Source organism: Fundulus heteroclitus, chromosome 19, assembly GCF_011125445.2.
Source record: "Fundulus heteroclitus isolate FHET01 chromosome 19, MU-UCD_Fhet_4.1, whole genome shotgun sequence".
Lineage (NCBI taxonomy): Eukaryota > Metazoa > Chordata > Actinopteri > Cyprinodontiformes > Fundulidae > Fundulus > Fundulus heteroclitus.
This window is the reverse complement of record NC_046379.1, coordinates 6447002-6470550: the sequence shown is the minus strand read 5'-3', so window position 1 is coordinate 6470550 and position 23549 is coordinate 6447002. Positions and strand designations below refer to the sequence as shown.

Genomic DNA, 23549 nt, shown 5'->3' with positions numbered 1-23549 from the left:
ATGTCATCTCGAGGAATTTTAGAAAGTCAATTCTATCAAATCATCCAGACAGATTGGTTAAAATGTTTTCTACCTAAGGAAACCCAACAGATTGCATTGAGTCATGGTCTTGCAGCATTCGCTCCTCCTGGATGATGGCCCACTGTTTGTGCCAGAACCAGTCTTCAGCTCAGTACTGTAGAAAACATTTGCACTATCCTGACTAACCAGCTTAAATGACCTCTAGCAAGTCTGCCAATGGGAGTGGTCAGATATCTAGCTGGAGAGATGCCAGAAAAATAAACATATCTGAGCCTGTGTGTCTGATTTAGGCCCTGTGAGGATTTCATAAGCATTCACAATAAATTAAAACTTGTGCACCTAGTTATTCTATTAAAAATCACCACAGTAGCCTGTTGTGTCATCATTCAGCCATAAAACAATGAAATAAATCAGTACAGGCCTAAATCAAAGAGCCATTTTAGCCTGCAGCGGCTGTATGCCAACTCAGAATTAATTCATCCTAAAATTAAAGTATGCTTTCATTTCAGATACATTTGTAAGGACAAACATGTGTTTAATGAAATAAGTTTCTGACTTGAGCTTCCCCAGGTCCGGCGTTGTCAGCAGAGACAGCAATGGCAGTCGGTTCGCCTCCGGAGGACGCAGTAAGAGGATGCTGGCTGCAGACTTTTCTCCTGACACCTTCCTCTGTGACGCTCCAGGTGAGGAAGTCCTGAACCCTGAAAGGTTTCTCCTAACTGAAGACACAAACCCTCTAGAAATTAGAAATAAGCCGCAACTAAGTCAATAAAACACTGATTTAGCTGTGTGGTCGGGTTTTTATCAAAGTCAGTTTCTATCAAAGGACCAACTTTTATGTTTTTGCTGAAATACAGAAAGCTCCTGCGATAGATTTAACAACCCCGATTTTTGCTCGTCACATATTTCACAAGTGTTTTTACCCTCTTTGATCCTTCCTAATCACCCCTATAATCACATGATTCACCGCTGGTCGTCTTGTTCTCATACGCCGACGCCATCTGTTCTCTCTGTGCAGGCGAGCGCTTCGCCCAGCTGGTGTTTCGATCCGAAAACTCCGCCAGTCTCTGGAGTCTGAAGGCCATCCACGCCATGTGCGAGATGGAGCAGTCCAGGGTTGGCACACGTTCACTCACTTCTCTCTCCCTTTTAGATAATTTCTAGGCTTCAACTTGTATCAGTGTCACTTTAATCTGTTTGACACGCTGACTATCATTTATGTTTCTATCCTGCTGCACAGTAGATCCACTGTACATTATCTCACGGGGAGTTATTAGTTTTTTCTGTGAATTAGTTCCAGAACCGGGCATGAGTTCAGAAAGCTTTTTTTTTCCCCCTCCTTGTGAATCAGATTCGCTCCCAGGCCCAGTTCCAGGACCTGTGCCAGCAGCCGGAGAGCCTGGAAGCAGAGGGAACGCCGAGAAGCGGCTGCTGTCCAAGCTGGTCTTTAGGGAATTACTTGGCGGTCCTCTCTAATGCCTCCTGCTGCCTCAGCCTTACCTCACAACAGGTACTGTAGCTTTATGTTATCAGCTGCAGACAAATTAGAACTTGCAAAATGAGTAGGTTGGTTAGATTATAGATTTTCCAAAATGTCTGAATTCATGCTGGCAAATTTCTAGCTGAGCTTTTAGATTTAATGTTTCTGTTAAATTGTTCCAGATTGCACACTTTTATCAGGACCCATTTGTGTCAGACTGTAGTTAACAATCTTTAGCAAGGGTTTTGTTTTTAAAGCCAGGCTTGTTTTTTCACAACTCGAACCAACTTGTTGTAGCTGAACTCTTTAAGCATGTGGCCTAAACCAAACTGAAGAATAAGGAGAGAATTTGTCTTGCTCAATCCTCTGTACCTTTAAATGTCAACGGACTAATATACAGTGCTGTGAAAAAGTATTACATATTCTTGACATTCCTATTTAACTTTTTTACCAAATAAGCAGATTCCGTGTAATCAGGGAGAGCATGCATCTTGATTTTCTGTCATCCTTCTGCCACACCAGGTTTCTGAGTCTCTGAACCTTCTGCGGAAATGTGCTCCGTCCTACCACAGAGGAGATCTGACCGAGGCCTGTGCAGACCGGCCCAAGCGCGCCGGCTGCTCCGCTGTTCCCCCGCGCTGCAAACAATCCCGCGTGGTCTTCCAGATCCTGCACTTCCTCGTCGACAGGGACTTCCTCGGCCCCCAGACTGTGGAATACCAAATACCAACGCTGAAGTACAGCCTTCTCTTCCTACCCGTCCGGAAAGGAGAGCACATGATGGAGATCTACATGAAGAGCCTGGAAGGAAGAGATCTGACGTACAAAAACACGACCATCACGGGGATAGACTTTGGGATCAAGAAGACGCTGTTCAGATATTACTTGGTGCGGGATTCGGTGTTCCCAGTCCTAGCCGTCATATCCCTCCTGTTCACGATGGTTTTATACCTGCAGTCCTTTTTCCTGGTGGCATTATCTGTTCTGGCAATCGCAGGCTCACTCCTGACCTCATATTTCTTCTATAAAGTAGTTTTTCACCTGACTTTCTTCCCCATGGTCAAACCTGGCGGCAGTTCTGATTCTCTTAGGAAGCTGCTCAATCAGGTTTTTATCTTCACCGATTTCTGGAATCTGCAACAAACGCAAACCCGTCCGCCTCCCTGGAGAAGAGAGTAAACAGAGCCCTGCAGGAAATAGGTTATCTGATCCTAGCTTCAGCCTGACCTCCAGTGCGGCTTTTTTCTCCGGTCTATCTCAGCAGCATCACGGCCATTCGGTTGTTTCTCCGTTTTTCTGGGGACGGCTTCTCTCGTCAGCTCGCTCCCTGGCCTTGGTGTGGCTGCCGTTGCTCCTTCATCCTGCTCGAGCGCTCCAGGAAGACTCCCGCCGCGTCTGTGGCGGTGCAGACGTGGAAGGCCTGCTGCGCCAAAAACCCAGACGGCTTCTGGGAAATGAGCTCCCGTAAGAGGTGCCTCTTCGGCGTGGCGCAGAAGCTGCGAGAACTAAAACGGGGCCTGTCAGACACCTCGAACCTGCTCTTTCTGAAGATCTTACCTTGCGGAGTGGTAAAGTTTCGCTACATCTGGGTGTGCTGGTTTGCAGTGCTGGCCGGCGGCGGCACCTACATGTCCTGCGTCGACCCGGGCATGAGGTTACCCACGCTGGACAGCTGGGTCACCCAGCTCTTCCGCTCCAGCCACCCCTTTGAGCGATACGACGCAGAGTACCGTCACATGTTTATGTTCGAGAGGCAGGAAAACGGGGAGGACAAACCTGTGACCGTCCTGCTTGTTTGGGGCGTCAAACCCACCGATAATGGGGATCACCTTAACCCACAGAGCAACGGCTCCTTGGTTTTTGACCCCGACTTTAACATGAGCCGGCCTGAAGCGCAGGTCTGGCTCAGAGATCTGTGTGGAAGGGTCCAGAACCAGAGCTTTTACTCGGCTCCGTCACCAGAGCATGGAGAAGTCGTGGCAGATAATGTCTGCCTGGTGGAGCAGCTGGTTCGGTGGGTATCTGCTAGACGGTGCTCGGGGAGCAACGATGCCCTTCATCTGTGCTGCAGCAACACCCCCTTCCCCTACCCTCCCAGCTTGTTTGAAAGCTGTCTGAACATGATGCTGGCAGAGAAGCGTGCCGAGGGCCCCCCGCCAAGTGGCGGAGGCCTGTACTTTCAGCCAGACGGCAGGGTCGCCGCCCTCGTTCTGGCATTCCAGACCACCTACTTCTACAGCTTCAACTTCACCAGAACCGGCATTTTTTACAGGGAAATCCTGACGTGGTTCAACAAAGAAATATCAGGAGCACCAAAAGGGCTGGAGAACGGCTGGTTCATCAGCCAGCTGTCTCTGTTTGATCTCCAGCAGTCTCTGGGTGCGGAGACTCTGGTGGTGGCTGGCTTCTCGGTGGCGCTTACGTTTGTTCTGCTGCTCCTAACCACCTGGAACGTTCCGCTGAGCTTATACGCCACTGTTGCCGTAGGGGGGAGCGTGTTTGTCACCGTCGGCCTCCTCGTCCTTCTTGAGTGGCAGCTGAGCGGCGTTGAGGCTCTGCTGATATCCTCCGCTGCTGGGTTGTCCGTTGACTTTGTTGCCGACTTCTCCATATCCTACAGCTTGGCTCCGCACTCCGACAGGATAGGGAAAGTGGCGCACTCCACCAAAAGGATGGGATGCCCCGTGGCAATAGTTTCCGGCGCGTTTTTTTTCATGGGCATCGTGATGCTGCCCGCCACTGCCTTACATTTCAGAAAAATCGGCATCTTCCTGTTCCTGGTGAAATGCGTGGCGTGCGGATTCGCAACCTTCTTCTTTCAGTCCCTGTGCTGCTTTTGCGGGCCGCGGAGAAACTGCGGAAGGGTCAAGCTGCCCTGTTTGTCGGAGGACACAGACGGCGTGCTGACCTCCTGTCCCGAGCCCGTTCCCTCGCCTGCGTCGGCCGCCAACGGCGCCTTTGGCAGGTCCAGGGGGAGGCGGAGTTATGACGAAGAGGCAGGTGGTTACCTCTACCCCGACCAGCAGCGCCAGCACAGAAACAAACAGGCCGGCGGAGGAGGAGGAGGCTTGCCCAGGGGCGCGGAGCAGTACGAGCTGCAGCCTCTGGCTTATCGCCTCAGCGACAGCTTTGAGAACAGCACCTGCACCAGCAAGCTGTCCAACCGGCCCTCCGTGCTCTCAGACGAAATTGAGTTTTGTGGGGTAGAGGTGAGCAAGAAGCACGCGGAGGAAGGCAGCGAAGAGATGCGCAGTCAGCAGATCTGCCAACCGGCCCTCCAAACCTCGTCTCCTTACAGAGAAAACACCCTTCGCCAAGCAGGCCCGGGGCAAGAAGCAGTAGCCGCTGGCAATCTGCTGTGCAAAACCTGCAGGGGTCAATCGGTTGGCGGGAAGCAGTGGAGCAACACGTCCTACTCCTCGTCGCTGAGCATCGAGGAGACCGTCATCAGCACCACCATGGAGACCACTGAGCAGCAGTCGTTTTGTGAAGATGAGAATACCACAGCGGAGGGTCCCCATCAGCACTCCCTGTCTCAGAGCTCCTGTGGAGGACTGGAGGACTCCTGCGAAACATGCTTGAGCGACATTGAGGTGGGGTCTTCAAACGCGCAGCGGCACGACGGCGAGGCGGAGGTCCAGCTGCAACCGGGACACCTCAACGGTAAGAGAGACACACTGAGGCTCTCACTGAAGGAGACGGTTTACGAGACTAGAGAGCGCAGCAGCCGCAGCGAAGAAGTGGTCATCTTACCCAACAGCAGGCCCGACCTACCCGACGTCTGGATAAAGCGAGACGGACAGCGGGAGGACACAAGCTGAGCAACATGTTGCTGTGGAGCCTCAGTCATCCAGGACATCTCAGTCCTAAATGCTTGAACCGAAGGCATCTGGACTTCTTCTCTTGTTTCTGAAGGCATTCTAGTTGTGGGTTAGGAGCAGCCCACCTGTTAAACAATGCTGGAGCAGTCATACCAAGAGGGCCTTGAGCGTCACGAGTCCCCAATTCCCCTGTCTATCCTACGGGTTACCTGGGTAAGGCTGGGACTTGGACTGAAAACACCGGTGCTTTTGCAGAAGACATCATTTTGCCCGTCTCTAACTCCTACAGAGAAGCCTCGACCCGTCTGCAACCATTGACCAGCTTACCAGTGTTTAGCAGCTCTGACCAGAACTTTGTAGCCGGGAACTCCTAACCCTCAACCCGAACTAAAGTGCCTCCAAGAAAGAGAAGACAAAAATCCATCTGCCACTTGTTGAAGCGCTTAGGATCACGTTAAGCAACGTTTTGTAAGCACTGTGCATTTATTGCTCTTAATTTACAACTAACGAATGACTAATTAATTGTAGTGACAAAATCAATGGAAATCATGCAGAACCTAAACTGTCGAATTTGGCACACGTGTGACGAGTGACACCGTGCGACTGTGAGGTCGTCTCTGTCAGAGCTTTGGTCTTTCACAGGAACCGCTCCGAGCAAAGCATGACTTTTAAACCCAGCAGAGCTGAATAAAAGCTGTTCAGGCGCCGGTTTGCGTTAGCTGAAATCAACGCTGCTGCATGTCATTATCACCACAACCTCAGAATAACTGCGGCCGCTGCCTGCAGACTCTGTGCCTGAGACTTTTGAACCTGAGCGCGCTGCACAGACCAGGTTTGTATAGATACACTGTGAACTCTGTGCCCTGCGCTGAAACTATCCACCACCATTCAGGAATATACATGCAGTGTATTTAGGGACTGGTGGGATACAATAGCTGTTAAATAACGACATTTAAACTGAATACATTAAGAAGATTTAGGTATTTATGTAAGCATTGTTGATTTATCAAATATCTAGCTTTTTAAAATGTCAAAGTTAGATCTTCCTGCGTCCATATTTGACCTCCTCTGTATTTGTATTTTGTCCCCGTATAGACAGCAGGGAAGCGCAGATAAATTTTTACTATCTCGAGCTGTTTATTTATGGTATTGTTACTGCAGAAAAATGTCGATTCTCATATTAGGGTGCTCTTAGGCTTTAAAAATTGTCACTGAGGTCTGGTTAAATGTCCTTTTAGTGAGACGGCCGAAAAAGTAGCAGAGCTGAGCCGAGTTTCCGCAGCTGGAAGGCTACAGCAGTGCAGCGTTACCCTGCCCCCACCTGTTGCTGCTCTCAGTTGGCCAGCAGACTGAAATAAAACAATAGAACAATAGAACAAAGACAAATCCGGCTATTTTTTTTAAATATTTCATTCTTATTCAACTAATGCTGGTTTGAAATTACAGTTAGTAAGCTTTGATCGGCAAGTTTGTCAAAATTAAATCTCCACCAGAGCAGATAGCCTGACTAATTAACTATACAATGCTACCTTGTTATACCCCCACTATTCCTCAATAAACAGCAATAATATTAGAATAACATTCAGTGCAGTTATCTGTTGCTATTGTTTCGAATAAAACCAATTAGACGATGCTATATTTTAATTGATAGTTATTTAAACTGTATAACTATACGTTTTTATGTGAAATTGCCATTTTTACTCATGTTCATGCTGTAACGAGTGTCCCAAACGGCTATTTTCAAACAACTTTTAAGAATATATGTATTTTATGTACGTTATTGCGTAATTAAGCCTTTTATAGGTGATCGTGTGCAACATGTAAGGTTTTCCAGTGAAATGCTTACAGTCATTTGTTACCACAGATGTCTAAAAGAATCCAATGTGAACAAACTCGGAACAAATTAGTGCTTGTTTTCAGAAAGTTGATGCTTGTTACTGAGGTAGCTGCTTCTGGCCGTGCTATCGTATACTGGATATGTTTCATTTATACTTTAATGGTAGTTTGGAGTCTGTTACACAAGGGGTGACTTTTACATTTGGAAACACTAAAGTGCTTTTTAATACTGCTTGTATTGTTCCGTTTGAATGAAGCTGATGCCGACAGGTGGCTGGTGTCGAACCGAACCAGACAACAGGAGGTGGGGATTCTGTTAGAGAAAACAAAGTTTCTGAGCAATACCTAACTGGAAAGCAACAGGGTTTCAGGATTTCCAGTAAGAGTTGGCAGGAAATTACCAAATAACAAAAAAAAACAACTATATTTACATTAAGTAATTATTCATGATCGATTTTCACTTCAAATGTATAGTATGTAGTGATGACGAGTGTCAGTGTGTCGTCCTGTGTTCTCAGATGTTTGCTGTTCAGCCTGTGATGTGTCAGTGCCAAAAATTGGAGCATTTAAATCCCAAACAACTTTCAGATAAATCAAACACTGTTTTTTCTTTGACATATATTTTAAAACTCTAAGAAACCGGAGTACGTCTGACACTCTGGAAGGGAAAATTGAGCTGTAAGTAAAAATTTCAAGGTAGCGTATTTAACATTTTCATTGTTAATATCATTAAGCATTCAATCTCTAAAGTATTTTTAATCGATAAAAAACTTGTCTTCATCATTGTCGGCTGTGCTGAGAAGAAGTATCTGTCCTCTTTGCAGATCTCCGTTTTTTTCTTCTGACAGCAGGGTTTTTATATCTGACAAATATAACAAGAATTAAAAACAAGAAGCAGTTTTTAAATGTTGATTGCATTACCTGGAAAAAAAAAAAAGAAGCCAGAAAACTAAGTTGTCCCTATCGGTGAAAAAGTAATTGGCCCCTAAACTCAGTAACTTGCAGCGTCATTCTTGGCAGTAACTCCTGCCATCAACCGTTTGATAGAACCTCTCTTATACCGCTCTGTGGACGTTTGTCGACTCCTCTTTGCAATATTATTTAAATTCAGCCACATTGGAGTGTTTTCCAGCATGAATTGATAGTTTAAGTCATGTTTAAACAGCATCTCAATCAGATTGAAGTTTGAACTTTGACTAGGCCACTTAGAAAAACCTTCCCTCTTTTTTCTGGACAGTCAGATGTGGACTTCCTGGGCTTTGGGTTGTTTTCCGTTTGCACATCACAGGAAAGTCTCTTATTACATCATGAATACTGACTTTTTGGGTCAACTGAGGCTGGCAGAGCTTTAGATGCCGTTCTGGGCTCCTTTGTGACGTCTGGGTCAGTCGTTCATGCACTCTTGGAGTAATTTTAGGAAAGGTACCGCATTGTTCTGTTTTCTCCTTTTATGGAATATAGCTCTCACTTTGAATCCCCAGAGCCATAAAAAATGACTATCCAAACCGTTCCAAACCGATGTAAATGGCGAAAAAAGTCCTTGACAACTTGTATTTCTTCAGATCGGGGCGCTACTCGTTGCTTTCGGAGATTTTATATCCTACTTCCTGTTGTCAAACAGGTGTCTTTTAGGTCATTTCTTCAGGTCTCTGCTCTCTACTTAAATTTTGTGATGAAGACATTCAAGTGTGACCAAAATAAAATAAAACGCAGCAGAAATCTGTAAAGAGACAAGTACTTTTTACCAGCACTGTATGTGCAGTGGGCTGTAAATAGTCCAAACTAAACAATATCCACATTTTACATGATAACCGTCTCATATGAAGTGCATCAGGCAGGCAAACATGGACAATCACTTGTTTTCTATTATATGCATGAAAGAGCAACGGTTACTGTCGCAGGTTCGCCACACAGCATTTGAAAGCTAGAATCAGCTGGTTCAGCGCATCTAAATATTTTGTCCTTTTCACCTGAATCATGCTCCAAATGTCTTTTAACTGGTTGTTTGTTTGGCTCAAAGTGTGTGTTTTGTACAAAATCAAATAAGATGTATCTATGATCCTCTAAATGATATAAAGTAGAAAAACAGAGGAAATAAAGTGGCTTTGATTGTGGTTCAGCATGAAACCTTGTCAAGATTTACATAACGTGCCTCTGAGCTGTTTTCTAAGCGTTTTTGACTTTTGAAAACGTGTGATTACAGATTCTTAGGAAGCCTTTGTTCTAAAATAGTCAGCAGAATAACCTGCCTTAAACACAAGAAAGACCAATCAGGCTTTCTATTGTCACAGAAAGCAGACCTCAGCAGCACCACCACCACATCCTGCTGTGTTGTGAATTTTTCACAAACCTGAAATAAAGCTTATTTTCCTGCAGCAAATGGCGTCTTTCAAACGTTTGTTGTTTCCTGCAGACATATTTAAGTCTTCAATGTGGATTTTTACAAGGTTCAACACATTTTACACATTAAAACCAATAATTTCCAGAAGAAAGAAACAAGGAAAGAGAGGATGGAAGCAACAGACGACAAAAGGAAATAAGGAAGACACAAGGAGGAAAAGAGGTGAGAACAGAAATTAAGAAGGAAGGAGGGAAGATGAATTGGAAACAAGGAAGGAAATAAAGAAAATAATGGAGGAAGAAAAAAAACAAGGAATTAAGGGAAGGGAATAACAAGAAGGGCGCAGGAAAGAGGACAGAGCCAGACGAACAAAACGGTGGACAAAGCATTGAGACGCTGAGATAGAGAATAAAGAGTGGGACTGGAAACATTTCATACTCCATTTCCTTTTTCCAAACCTAGAAAATACTGGAACAAAACCCCGAGAAATTAACGCTGCGTTTATTTTCTCACAAACGGGAAATAAAAGAGAAATTCTCCAGCACCATACAGATTTATTTCAGACTTTTAAAGGTTTTCTGCAGACAGAGCCGAGGCTTCAAAGGAGACGTTTAAATAGCAACAGAGTGAAACCTGTGAGGCGTTTCTAGATCTTCAGAAAATCTCCTGAGAAGTATTAAAGGGGGGAAAAAATAAAACCAAGGATTTGTGTTTAGGGAGGAACTAAAAGGAGAGCTGGGCTTCAGGTCAGCTGAAATCTGTGTCCTCCCAGTCCTCTTTGGCCCAGTCGGGTAAGCTTGAGGAATATTCAAAGTCTGGACCTTTGTAGCGCAGCGCGTGGAGACACATGACCAGCTCCTTCTTCGTGGGGTCCGCTCGCACCAGCTTGCACTCGCTGCACAGGTGGTCTCGGGTTCCTGGAGGGGTTCCCTGGGCAGAGTCCTGGGGCCCGCTTATCTCCGCCGACCTGACGCTCTGAGCTTCTTCTGACGGGCCCTTGTCGGACTTTTCTTTCCCAGAACAATCTCCTGCTGGTGCTGGAAAACTTTTCCCACCTTTATCCGCTCCGGGGTCCGCTTCGCCAACCTTCCCCGCTTCGCCCGCGACCCCGACGCGGTCATCCATCGAATCCAGCAGGAGCGAGTTCTCCTGAGAGCGATGCTCTTCCACTAAAGCCTGCAGCAGCTCCTCGTCACTCTTCCCCACCAGCCCCCCCTTGCCCCGGTGGGGGCCCCAGGCGCGGGACCCGTAGATGGGGTCGTTGAGGATGGGAAAGCCCAGGTACTGCAGGTGGACCCTGATCTGGTGGGTGCGGCCGGTGAGGGGCAGGCAGCGCACCACGCTGGTCTTCCCGTTAAAGCTGAGCCTCTGGAACACGGTTCTGCACTGCTTCCCCTTCGGGTCGACCCGGCAGAGGCCGATTTTAAAAGCGACGACCAGGATGGGCTCCTCGCAGATCAGCTCGCCCTCAGGAAACTCCCCCTCTACTCGGCATACGTACTCCTTCTCCAGCTAAAACAGGAAAGAATTAAATCAAAGTGAGAGGCGAGGGAAGCTCCCAGAAGCTTTCCTCAAAGCCCCGGGCTGCACCTACCTGTCTGTCTCTCACCATCTGGTCCAGCTTCTTGGACGTCTCCAGCGTCCTGGCAAACAGCAGGACCCCGGAGGTGAGCCGGTCCAGCCTGTGGACGGTGTGCAGCTCGGAGACGCCGTGCTCCTTGCCCAGGATGAAGATGATCGTGTTGTGGCGGAAACGGCCGCAGGGATGGACGGGGACGGAGGCCGGCTTGTCCACCACCAGCACCTCGCCGTCGTCCTCCAGGATCTTCAGCGGCGCGCCGATGACGGGAGGCTCGTGGCGGTGCACGGTGTTCCTCATGCAGTCGTTGTTCTGCAGTCGGGGACGAGAAGAGAAACACTGGATAACTTCAGTCTGATGTACCAAACACAGATAATACTAAATATTTAATAACGACGCCACAATTGTGCATTTGTTGGTTTCTATTTTTGTAGATCTTTCCAGACAAAAGGAACTTTCTTACCCTTTCCTTGCATGCCAGCATATTTAAATAGCATCAAAGGGCTATAACTTATTTCAAAAAGATTCATTAAGCATAGAGTGACATATAATTATTTTATTTCCATTATATTTGATGAGTACAGGCAATTAAAACTAAAAATGTTGCTTCTTAGCGAATGAGATTTACATCCTACCTCCACAAAAGGGAGGAAAGTTACAAAAGATCATTGCTAAGGAAGCTGTCTGTTTAAGAAGCAAGTGCTGCTATCAAGAATCCTGAGGGAAAGTTTAGTGGAAGAAGAAAGTGGAGTGGCTAAAGGAACGGAGGAGTAATATAAAAGGTGGAGATTAGCAAGATGTGGTCTGCAGCTGGAGTCAGAGCTTCAGTCAGGAGTTGCCTCACTGATGTGGAAAATTAAAATGCATTTAATGGAACATATATATTTTTTAGGAAACTAAACAAAGATCTCATTAGATGTAAGCTACAATTAACATTAATATAATCAGTTAATATAAACACAGAAGCTTCACTTTTTGAATTGCATTGCTGAGATGAATAAACTGTTTAATGATCTAGAAATTTATTTATGTAATTTCTGGATAAGAGCTGCTGCAGAGAGACCGCAGAGCCTCATGCAGCTCCGGAACCGCATGTGGGAAATAAATAAAGTTACTGTTGGGGCTGATGTACAAAAATACAGTGATAAAGATGATTATTATTATTATTATTATTATTAGTCAGGGGTGAGACAACGTTGAGCAGGAAAACTCATCAACATGAAGTCAATTACGAAGACATAAAAGCCTCCAGATATTTAATACGCTGTTCAGTGCATGGATAAAATTAATGTAGTTAACATATTTAAGACGGTGGCTGTGGTGGAGCTGCACACAGATGTCGGTGACTGAGTGAAGGTGTGAGCGGCAGCACTGACCCTGAGCACCACCGACAGGTCCTCCACCGGGCTCTCGTTGAGCCGGATGCGGCCCTCTTTGGCGGCCCTCTCGTAGTACTCTATGGACTCCGCTCTGAACTCGCTCTTGAACACCTCCAGGAGGCTCTTCCCGACCCACCTGCCTTTGCAGTAGGTTTTAAAGTCATAGTAGTAAGGCAAGACTTTCCGCAGGCCGCCTTCGAAGTAGTAGGACGTCTCGTCGAAGTGCTCCTGGCTGAAGCTGACCCCCGGGTTGCGTTTCTGGGGCGGCGGGATGTACCGCTCCCCCGGGCGGAGCTTCTTGCCTCCGGCTCCTCTTCGCCTCTTACCCCGGCCACCGGTCTCCGGGGGGTCCGGCTCGTCGTGTTTGCGTTTCCCGGTGTTTGTGTCCTCGGTGCCCCCCTGTGACCGGGCTTCGGTGGTCGGTTCCGGCTGCTCCATCGTCAGTTTTTCCCGTTGGGACCACAGGTGAATAAAAAAACAACTCAAAGGTCTCCCGGTGCTGGCAGGCGAAGAAAAGCCAACAACATGCCTCCTGTAACGACTTTTGGGTGCCAGGAACAACGGAGAACTTCTAGCTGACACACACGCGTGCATTGCACTGTTCGCGGCGCACGGTGATGACGTCAGTATACGGTCCAATGTCAGCCATTTGTAGTTCTGTCGACTTTCCGAACACCAAATGCCAGTTAGATGTCATTTTTGACTTTTTAAACGTTTTAAACGGTATCATGCCATTTCATTTAGACAATATGGCTCATATCAATATGCGTTATAAAAAAACATGCCGTTAGTATTTATTATATCTATATAGATATCTAGGTATATTATATATATATATATATATATATATATATATAGATAATTTGCACAGGCATATATTTATATTATTAATTTAATATTTTATGTATTTCTAAACATTTTAATGAGTTTTTGTACCGGCCGCTTAATAAATAAAATAATTTATTATGTTGTCTTTTTAATAAAAGAAAAACAGCCACCACTAAATATATTTAATTGGGGTTTATTTATAACTTACATAATTACAATATTTCCTTTGTTTATAAATGACTGAGAATTTGCACAGGCATGTTATAAATGATTTTTGGCACCTCGATCTTTTCTTGAACATGACATATTCTATAAAAAAAGTGAGAAGCCTTTCTGCAAAATATAGATTTTAATATGCAAAATGTTTTAATTACAGTATAATGGCTTATGCTCTGTATTTGTTTCTTTTCTAGATTTTTCGTTTCATTCATGTCATTGGTTAGCTTCATCCAAGAACCTCCGATTAACCTCTTTCTATTGTAAAGAGGTTAATCAGTACAACAGTGGTCTGTTATTCAGTCACTTATTGTTTGAGACAATCTGTTCACGCAGAGAGAGCGTGATCCCCCTTATATATGGCGAGGTGCTAACTCAGTGGAGCAGAAGGTAATAAGGACAGGAGGGCAGCAACACGGTGAGGAGAACTAAGGGATCCCAGACATGCAGCACCATCGCCACCTCCTGCAGGAGCAACCACACTGCAATCAGAGTTCATCTCTGGAGACAGAAGAAAGGATCGCAGATGGAGGTAAATCACTCATTGTCAGTTTAATAACTTGAAGTCGAGGCAGTTTTCTTACCTGGGCCACTGATGTCTCTTGTCAGTCAAGGGGACATAAACCACTCCCATCAACGCCCTCTTCAGGAAGGTGCCATCACTTTGCCGATCGTATTGTTCCAGCACCTGACTGCCTCCTTCAGGTCCCACCGGAAGAACCAACCGCCCGCCTGGCTTCAGTTGCTCCAAAAGCTTTTGTAAAAGAAGAAAAAAATTTGGATCTTTCACACATATTTATTTAAATTGTTTTTAAATATGCAGGAACTGTCATTGAAAAGCCTTAGATTAGCCAAACAACCTCTCATCTCCGGCAAATGGTGTCCTGACCACAAATGGAGTGCTACATTAACAAGAGTTATCTGAATGTTTTAATGTGACTCAAAGTATCGCTTTCTGAATCATCATTTGATTATGAGTTTAGAAATTCTCAATGCTTTTAAAAGCAAACTATGAGTTAACTTTTAATATTGATCTAAGTGTTAAATAAAAAAAAAATTACCTCTCTTTATTGCAACTTTTTTTTCCAGTCAATTGATCAATCAATCTATCTCAATCTATCTCACTTTAGTTCCCCCTTCAGCGAACACCAACGTTTGTATTGTATTCTGAGCACCGATCATGTCTTATCTGTGTTGGTATCAAACATTTTTCGGGCTTTTTCACACTTGATCTTGGACTTTTCCTCTTTCTTTTCACAGATCTGCTGAGCGTTGCTGACTCGCCCGGCTCCAACCCTTCTTGTTGTTTGCTTGTTGCACACATACAATATTATTGCTCTGGTCACGTGGTCTTGTTATGGTAAATATAGACAAAAGCCATTTGTTTACTAACAAAGAGCAAAAAAAAAGTATAAAACACAGAAAAAAAATATAAGCCAACAGGCTTTACATGCAACAGGAGAACGCTACTGGCCTAGAAATTAGTAAAGAAAAGTTGCTGTGTGAAACATAAGCTTTGCTATATTTGCTTGATATTTGTGTGATCATTTTAAATGTTTCAAAATGTATCATAAAAGTTTTTGGGCGCTTTCCCAACAAACATTTAACACCACTCAGCGACCATCTAAGAGCCATTTTCTTTTGAATAAAGTTTTGTTTTGATGCAATCCAAATCTGGGGATCATGAAAACCTGCAACAAACAGCCGTTGTGCTGAGATTCCCTCATCAGATGGGCTGAGTAGTGGGAAGGTGGGTCAAGAAACTCGGTCCAATTCATTGAGTAAGGTTTTCTGTTTCTTCTGATAAAGAGTTTTTCTAGTGCAAAACCCAGAGCTGTATCTAATATACATGCACATATATATGCAAATCTACATACAGCTCACAAAAATGCACATGACCTATTTTTTATAGTATCTGTCAGTGAAAAATAAATTCCCCCCACTTTTATTAGCACTAAATTATTATTTAATTTAGACCTTACTTTTTCCTGTGGTCATTTAACGACTGTTTTTGAAATTCCCATTTCCAAACTTTGCACAGAGCTAATCTAACATGCTCTTACGGTCTTGGGGACAGTAGCGGCAGCTGCACCAACATGAATGGCGTCATACGGCGCTCCATCTGGATATCCATGTCGTCCATCCCCAACTGGAAACAGATGGCGTTATGACAGCTACTGCAGCAGCGTGTATTTTAATTCTGAATGTTTAGCCATAATCTGATTAAAGCGTTAAAGCTCCCCGACTCACCAACAAACCGAATGCGTCCGGACGACAGCAGTTCTGGGTCGTCACCTTGCACATTTTTTATAGACATCTGAACAAGTTCATCGATGTGTTCGATGCCAACCACTCTACCATCGGGTCCCGTCTACTCATTATAGAAAAACAAAAAGAAAATTAATCCGCTGCTGCATCGCTTATTTTGTACATGTCCTGCTAATCCTGAGGAAAAATTATCAGTCGATTCCAAGTGTTTATAAGACATTCTACAGTTTGTGTGTCAGATGTACCATTCTCGCAAAACAGGCGGTGAGATAGCCACTTCCTGAGCCTACATCCAGCGCAGACGCCCCTTCAACTAATTTGTCGCTCAGCAGCTCCAAAGCATGTGCATGCTGCAGAGTGAAGCCGACAAGAAACACTTCTGCTTTATTTTGTGTTCGCATGTAAACGACGGATCAACTTCCTCACTCTGTGTACGCCATCTCAGGTGTTTCACGTCCAGCTCGGTCTGTCTTACCATGTGTGGAGCACTGATGGTTGCCCTGTAGCCTGTAAGAAGTAAACATCATTAAGTGGAGCTGCTGCACATCTGCAGCAAAATGGGTTTTGTCGTTTATAACAATGAAGTTTACAACAATGACCATCTAGTCAAAGCACAACCAGAGGTTCTGTAATTAATTAAGTTTCCTTTTTAACAAAAAGTGGGTCTCAAACTGCAACAATTGGGGATAAAACCCTCCAATGATGACCCAGCACTGACACCAAAGCACAGCTGTGAAGTTCCCATGTCCATGATCAAGCGGTCATAGCTGTTTTGGTGGCACTAATATAGTGGTTCTCAAATGACAGTTCAGAAGATTACCCAGAATCCCTTAAAAAATGGATAATATTTATATAGGTTCATGTATAACATACCAATGATTTCTAACAACTAGAATGTGTCAACATTGCCACATTTTTTAAACTATACAATATTAACAACTGCGGTCAAGTCTGGAATCTCATATGGCAAAAATAATATCAAGCCATTAATATTAAACACAAACTTCAGTTTGTCATTAAACTGAAGTTTGTAAAGTTTATAGTGCAGTGGGGCACTGCACTGTTTGCAGTGGTTCAAATAGTGCAGTGTCCCAGTATTTGAAGCACTGCACTAATATGAGTCCTAGCCCAGCAATAATTAGGTTGCTTAACTTCTCCTGACCTCAACACAGGTGCATCTAAATAAATTTGAATTTCATTGAAAAGTTAACATAGCCCAGTAAGTCAATCCAAAAATGAAACTTCATCAGATTCATTACCAGTGGTGGGTATTGGGAAATGGGCAATATGGCTCTAAGCCCAGGGTGGAATGGCCTGGAAGGTCCCATTAGCCCATAAAAATGGATGCCAGTTGAACCCAAAGCAAGTTTTCTTTTGCTTAATGACACATCCAGTCTCTAATAATAATAATAATAATAATAATAATAATAATAATAATAATAATAATAATAATAATATTAATAATCAACCCGGCAACTTTCTGATTCCAACTACTCTTCACACTGAGCCAGAGGTGGGGGAAAAACGTTTCAGTTTTTGAACTACTCTCTGGAATAAAAATAAAAAAAACCTTCTATGATTAGTGACTGAGATGCCCCTGCATATGTTTATGAAGTTGGACTAAATTCGGTACCTATGGTCTGTGGAGAGTCCGCGTAAGGGTAGTCTCTGGAGTAAAGTCCTCTATCAGTGGCCAGCATGGCATTGAATACTCTGTCGCTCCGGATGACTCCATGATCTGAAGGAGGGAGAGAAGAGACACCAGACTGGGCATGAACAGCAGGGTACACCTGGGGGTTCTCAAAGTGTTGGGTGCGCCCCCTAGTGGCGTCTCTCGCATCCCTCAGGCAAACGACGGGGAAAACGACAATCATGCACTCACTGACTCGGAGGTTTTCCCCCTCACGGCCAACGCATCAGTCCACTACCTCTCAGTCTGCTGACGAGCTCTGGGTGCGTTTTTCCGCTGGACATCCACGCCATGGTGCGGGACAGCAGGACACCCATCGGGACTGCCACTGCTGCCAAGCGCAGGACAGCTTTCATCTCCCGGATCTGCTGCGGGGACACATGAAGCTGCAGCTGCAGCCACACCAAGCCTTTACTCACCGCACAACGGCATTAATAAAGGAGCTGCGTAAACAGGTCTGCGTGCGGAGTCTCCAGTCTGGCTGAGCACCAGAATAGCAGCGCAGTTTCTCAACTAATGCACGTCTTTGACAGTCAGCCAGGGCTGCAGTTCACAACAATACGTTACATTGTGGACGTATAAAAGCACAGAGAAAATAATAAATCATATTTAGGGTTTACAATCGTGCGTAGAAAAGGTATTAATAGCTGTTTACCTTGGAAGTTGGCCACCGTCACTTTAAAGCGATCCACACTTCCTGACAGAGGCGTCAGCTGCAGAAGCCCTTGTCCAATAGGATCTCGAATTCCGCGCACACGTTGTAGAGAAGACGCCTCATTGGCTGGAAGAAATACGTAACAGAGTCCGCCTTATTGTGTGTGGCAACGTTCCCTCAGAAGTCTGGAAATGTGGTTTTCTAAGATAAAAGAAAAAAAAAACGTTTTACTGATACATCGTTTATACACACACACATCTCTCTCTCTCTCTCTCTCTCTCTCTCTCTCTCTCTCTCTCTCTCTCTCTCTCTCTCTCTCTCTCTCTCTCTCTCTCTCTCTCTCTCTCTCTCTCTCTCTATATATATATATATATATATATATATATATATATATTCACTAGGATATGTTTATGTTGGACCTAAAATCACAGTACAATCCATACAGGCCGTCTGCTAAAAAACAACCATCACCATTAATGACCACAGATTCATTAAGTAGCTGAATTTAATTCTGAGAAATTACAAAAACTTAGATTTAATTGAGGGTGAGCAAAACAGTGTTTATCTTGTTTTGTCAGACACTATTTGAAATCGTTTTTCTACAAGTGATTCATCTGCTAACTTAGCAGTTTAAGAAACAGACTAAAAAGAGACAAATATACTGTAGCAAAAAAAAAAACAAAAAAAAAAACGTTCACAGTTAACACTGGTTAGAACTTCTCTCTGTAGTGTTTTTGTCCTGCTGTTATATTTTAAATCAATTTCATCAGTGTTTGCCCATTACTATTCAATTCAATTTTATTTATATAGCGTCAATTCACAACACATGTCATCTCAAGGCACTTTAATTCAGTCAAATCCTACAGACATATTGGTCAGAAGGTTTCCTCTCTAAGCAAACCCAGCAGGTTCCATCAAGTCTCTCCAAGCAGCATTCACTCCTCCTGAAAGAGCGTAGAGCCACAGTGGACAGTCGTCTGCATTGTTGATGGTTTTGCAGCAATCCCTCATACTGAGCATGCATGAAGCGACAGTGGACAGGAAAACTCCCCTTTAACAGGGAGGAGAACCTCCAGCAGAACCACAACCAGGCTCAGTGTGAACAGCCATTTGCCTCCACACTGGGGGTTAGAGCAGAGACACAGAGATCACAGAAGCACACACTGATCCAGGAATCCTTTCTATGTTATAGGGTAAAGGCAGATGATCTACCCTCCGGATGGTGTCACAGATAACAGAATGCCAGACCAGGCGTACCTACTATGACTAAAAACTCATTCATATCTCACAGGTAATTTTACTAGATTTCTTTGTATGTGGCAGTTTATTTTTCGAATTTACGTACTGTTTGTATGTTTAACTAGCTATACTTTTCTAACGGATTTAATTTATCATTCATAGTGTTTTTGTCTGTCTTACTTAGCCATTTTACACCCTGAGTTTTGTCTCATTACAGCTGTAATGTGGGGGGAATTAAATGTTACAAAAGGAGAGTTTCTCTTCTTTTTCTTTTTTAATTATAGCTTCAGTTATTTACTTACTGTGTCAGAAGGCAACATAGATACTACGTTTTACTTCTGATGTGTCAGAGGGATCTAGGTGAACTTAAACCTCCGAACAGAGCAACAAAATGTGCCTGTCACAATATGGCGGAGAGGTCTACGTACGCCTGTTTTACGTATTTGTGTTATTAACCAATGAAAACTCACAAGCGTTTGATTGGCGGCCGTCTCGTCCAATCATATGCTGCCTGCGATCAACACTATTGTTTGGATGACTCGGTTAGCTGCAGGAGCTAAACTTCAGTTTTTAACTTTATATACCGTCATAAATAGACATTAACCGGGTGAAATAATCCAGCAGGTAAGACATGTTTGTTAATGTTTTGTTATTTCTGCCGGTGCTCTTTTGTGGTGATTTGTCAGGAGAATATTTTAGAGGCGCAGAAGCATCCATGGAGGTTATTGCTGCGGATATAAACCCCATCGGTTCTAACTCGGAACGTGTTAATGTCGCTTTTAAAGGGACATTCTGAGCTAACGCTGATCTCTGTTCAGTCCTGACTGGACCAGGATGGTGGACAACTTCGACGGTCAGGAGGTTCAGTCCAGCGGGGAGTTGTGGTCCCAGATCTGCTCCAGCCTTCCGGAAGTCCAGGCTCCGCAGAGCAGCCCGGACTTCACCGACTCGTTCCGGCCAGCAGCGCAGCATGAAGTCCAGGCCAGTGCACCAGTAAACGGGACCAACACCAGCAGTGCTCAGTGGAAACCCATGGAGGACTCCGAGTCCTACCTGGCCAGTTTAGGTACTTCCCTCTTGCTCTTCATCTGAAAGCTTCCAGGAACACGTGTGAATGTCAAAATTAAACAAGGTTATATTTTCACACAGAACCAGTTTGGTTTAATTCACTTTTCCCCCCATTCATAAATGAAATAATTGTTAATTAAAAACCGTTTTATCAGGCTATCTGTGCAAATGCCACTCAGCTTATGCCTTGGCAAAGCCAATCCTGTTTCAGAGCTTGAAACTGGAGCAAAGCTAAGTTGCATATGTTGTCAGCCCAGCATCCTAGTTTTAGCCCCGAAAGAGAGCTGAAGGAGCTGTGTGGTGATCAAAGGTCCACATGCAAAACATTTTGTCTGCATTCTGCCACAGAAAACCGTCTGAAAAAGATAAAGGGTCAGTCCTGTGACGTGACCTCCAGAGACATCCTGCGCTCGCTGTCTCAGGCTAAGAAGGAATGCTGGGACAGATTTCTGCACGACGCCCAGACCTCGGAGCTCTTCCAGAGCGACGACATGGACGAGAGGTAGGATGTGGAGGTGGAGCATTCTCCAAATCTTTTTGTTTTCATTCGAATGCCTCACTTTGTCGAGTGTTTCAAGAGTAATGTAGTCCGTTTATGTTGACTTCACCTTATTCCACAGTTAAAAGTAAACTCGACGACCCAGGAAGCTTTTGGCCTTATCTGCAGAGCCTTGCAAAAGAATCGATGTTTCTTGACCCTTTCCACAATTTGTTACATTTTAAGCACCACAACTTCAGCGCTTTTCATTGGTGATTTTATGTGATAGACATAGTGGCGTCTGCTACATGTCTCTACCAGCTTTCCACTTCTAATTTTTGCTCATTCCCCTTGTGCAAAGTGGGCCAAGTTCAGTCAGAATGGACGGAGAGGGTCTGAATATCAATTTTTAGGATTCTTGGTTGGATTTTTGTTCTGGAGTTTGACTTGGGCCAGAGTCCACACACGAACATGTTTTTTTTTTTTTCCAACTTTATTTATTGAACATTTTGAACATAAGACAGACATTATTGGGACAAAATCAAAGTATCAATACAATCTCGATGTCACAGATCTGTCAACCCCCAATCCACCCTGGCTTCCCACCCCACCCACAGGCCAAAAAACAAATAAACAAAAATAACAAAAAAACAAAAACAAAACATAGAATACATTAATTTTAATAATGTATTTTTTTATATCTAAATAAAAAGTATAAAGAGAAAAACAGATCAAAAAAGGGGTAGACATGAATGTAAATGTAGATAGATAAGTTGAGATCATGTTGGGCATTCAAGTATCCTCAGGGTCACGAACATGTTTTTATCTAAACCATTTTATCTTAACTGTGGTCCTTGGGGCCCATTGTCCTTCAGGGTGTAGACTTGTCTCTGTTCCAGGAACCTAATTTAAAAGATTGCGTTGCCTCCTCAGCAGTCCATCTTGTGCTGCAGGAGCCTGTTAGTCTCGTATTTATTTAAGTCAGATGTGTGGCAGAACAGTTACACCTAGGTCTACTGGACAGTGTGCGCCGAGGAGCAGTTAAATTGGTGTAACATAAATAAGTTACACCAATTTAAAGTCACACATTGTAGCTCTGGCTGTATGGTTAGGTTTGTTTTTCTGCTTGAAGTGAACTTCCTTCCCTGGTCTCAAGTCTTTTGCAGCCTTTAACGGCTTTTTCTTGCAGAATTTTCCTTTATTTTGCCCCATGCATCTTTCCACCAACTCGAAGCGCTTTTTCTGTCCTTACTGAAGACGAGCATCTCCACACCATGATGCTGCCACCGCCGTGTTGCAAGGTGGAGATGGTGCGTTCAGGGTGTTAGTCTTCCTTCACACATATTGAATAGGACGCAGATTAAACAGTGCAGTTTGACCTGAGCACCTTCCTCCCTGTGTTTGCTGTGTCTCACGTGGCTTATAGAAAATTACAACACAGAACCTATCATACTTTCGTTTTTTTAACAATGGTTTTACTTTTTGTCATTCTTCCTTAAAGGTAAGATTAGTGACTGGTTTGACTAATCGTTGTCTTACCAGCACTCTTTCCCAAATGACCTGCGGATGCTTTTCCATTTTTTTTGTGATGATCTTGTAAAATCTTTCCCCTCCCCTTTACATTCATGCATCACTGTTTGTTGGACCATCACATAAAAATAGGCCAAATTAATTCTAAGTTTGTGGTTGTAAGGTGACAAAATCGACAACCTTTAACGAAGGATTGCTCTTCTCAGCGCTCTGGAACACTTCAAGAGGTGGTTGATCCCGGAGAAGGTGGCCATCAGTGCCGAGGAGCTGGAGTATCTCCTGAGGCCGTCGCAGAGTACAGACTCGTCCGGATCCCATCACACACAAAACGAAGAGGAGACGGCGGGAGGAGAACCAAACTCTGAGGAAGACGATTCCGGCTCCCCGGAGAAATAAATGTGTAAAAATACTGTTCTGAAGTATTACTCTGCCAAGTATTCTGTCAGTCATTTTCAGCGCATCCTCCCGTGGTGTTTCTGAGCTGTGATGTTAAACCTGTTGTTTCATTTATTCCTCCAATGCTTCTGTTTTGTCCTAAATCTCCATCCTCTACTCATGGAAAATGGTGCCGTGTGAAATCATACTTTTTGTTTCGTAACAACAGATTCAGCATAAAATCTCTTGTGTTTCTCAGTTTTACTTCAGTAGTTAAACCATAATGGTTGGGAATATAAAACACTGTAAATATTGCAATAAAATGCAAACAAGATGTTTCTTTTTTTTTATTTTTAATTCTCACATCCACTAATCAATGCAAGTGGCGTTCAGATGCTCTGCAAATTGCTGAATGTTTTCCTTTCATTTTAAGCACAATTTTACTTATGTCTAAATAAAAAAAAAATGTGTATTCTGATTTCTACTGAGTTTCATATTATTGTATTTTAATATGAAAGAAATTTTAAATTCATTTGAATCGCTATAAAGCTATGTGCCTGTTGTGTTATTGAGTGGACTGTTTTATCCTGGGCTGTTCCCTCTAGGGGGCGCCACACCAGACCATCTTAGCCTCTCCCTGAGGTAACCTGCTATATGTGGCTCATGGGAAGTTTAATCAAAAATCATTTGGAAACGATTTACAGATACTAAACTACATTAATAAAATTTAAAGGTTGGACAATGA

General features: G+C 44.1%; 4 protein-coding genes across 5 annotated transcripts; 2 read left to right on the top strand and 2 right to left on the bottom strand.

The window, feature by feature from the left end:
• Window positions 1-591: 591 nt before the first annotated feature.
• LOC118556595 (protein dispatched homolog 2-like) lies at window positions 592-7390 on the top strand (the record flags this gene model as incomplete). Its single annotated transcript, XM_036150635.1, is given in 10 exon segments — window positions 592-704; window positions 1040-1137; window positions 1373-1531; window positions 2024-2563; window positions 2565-2598; window positions 2601-2645; window positions 2648-2781; window positions 2783-2827; window positions 2829-2849; window positions 2851-7390. Coding segments are annotated over 10 exon segments (3661 nt in total), but the record flags the coding sequence as incomplete, so codon positions are not given.
• Window positions 7391-9982: 2592 nt separating this feature from the next.
• Window positions 9983-13144, bottom strand: LOC105927649 (RNA pseudouridine synthase domain containing 2; the record flags this gene model as incomplete). The annotated part of the gene is made up of 3 exons (XM_012864525.3): window positions 9983-11011; window positions 11094-11390; window positions 12455-13144. Coding segments are annotated over 3 exons (1752 nt in total), but the record flags the coding sequence as incomplete, so codon positions are not given.
• A 471-nt stretch (window positions 13145-13615) lies between these two features.
• pcmtl (l-isoaspartyl protein carboxyl methyltransferase, like) lies at window positions 13616-18262 on the bottom strand. The gene is made up of 9 exons (XM_036151026.1): window positions 18115-18262; window positions 17698-17851; window positions 17403-17507; window positions 16245-16276; window positions 16015-16119; window positions 15752-15872; window positions 15565-15650; window positions 14086-14255; window positions 13616-14002 (listed from the first exon to the last, which is right to left on the bottom strand). Exons 2-9 carry the CDS (start codon window positions 17813-17815, stop codon window positions 13990-13992), a joined length of 750 nt encoding a protein of 249 aa, XP_036006919.1. The 5' UTR covers window positions 17816-17851; window positions 18115-18262; the 3' UTR covers window positions 13616-13989.
• A 1592-nt stretch (window positions 18263-19854) lies between these two features.
• On the top strand, window positions 19855-23282 carry ccdc32 (coiled-coil domain containing 32). 2 transcript variants are annotated; one of them, XM_012864603.3, is made up of 4 exons: window positions 19855-19977; window positions 20172-20419; window positions 20770-20923; window positions 22636-23282. In XM_012864603.3, the coding sequence occupies exons 2-4, from the start codon at window positions 20188-20190 to the stop codon at window positions 22823-22825; spliced, it is 576 nt and encodes a 191-aa protein (XP_012720057.2). In that variant the 5' UTR covers window positions 19855-19977; window positions 20172-20187; the 3' UTR covers window positions 22826-23282. The 2 variants fall into 2 exon arrangements, with proteins under 2 accessions (XP_012720057.2, XP_021173206.2); XM_021317531.2 differs by having other exon boundaries at window positions 19860-19977; window positions 20139-20419.
• The last annotated feature ends 267 nt before the right edge of the window (window positions 23283-23549 follow it).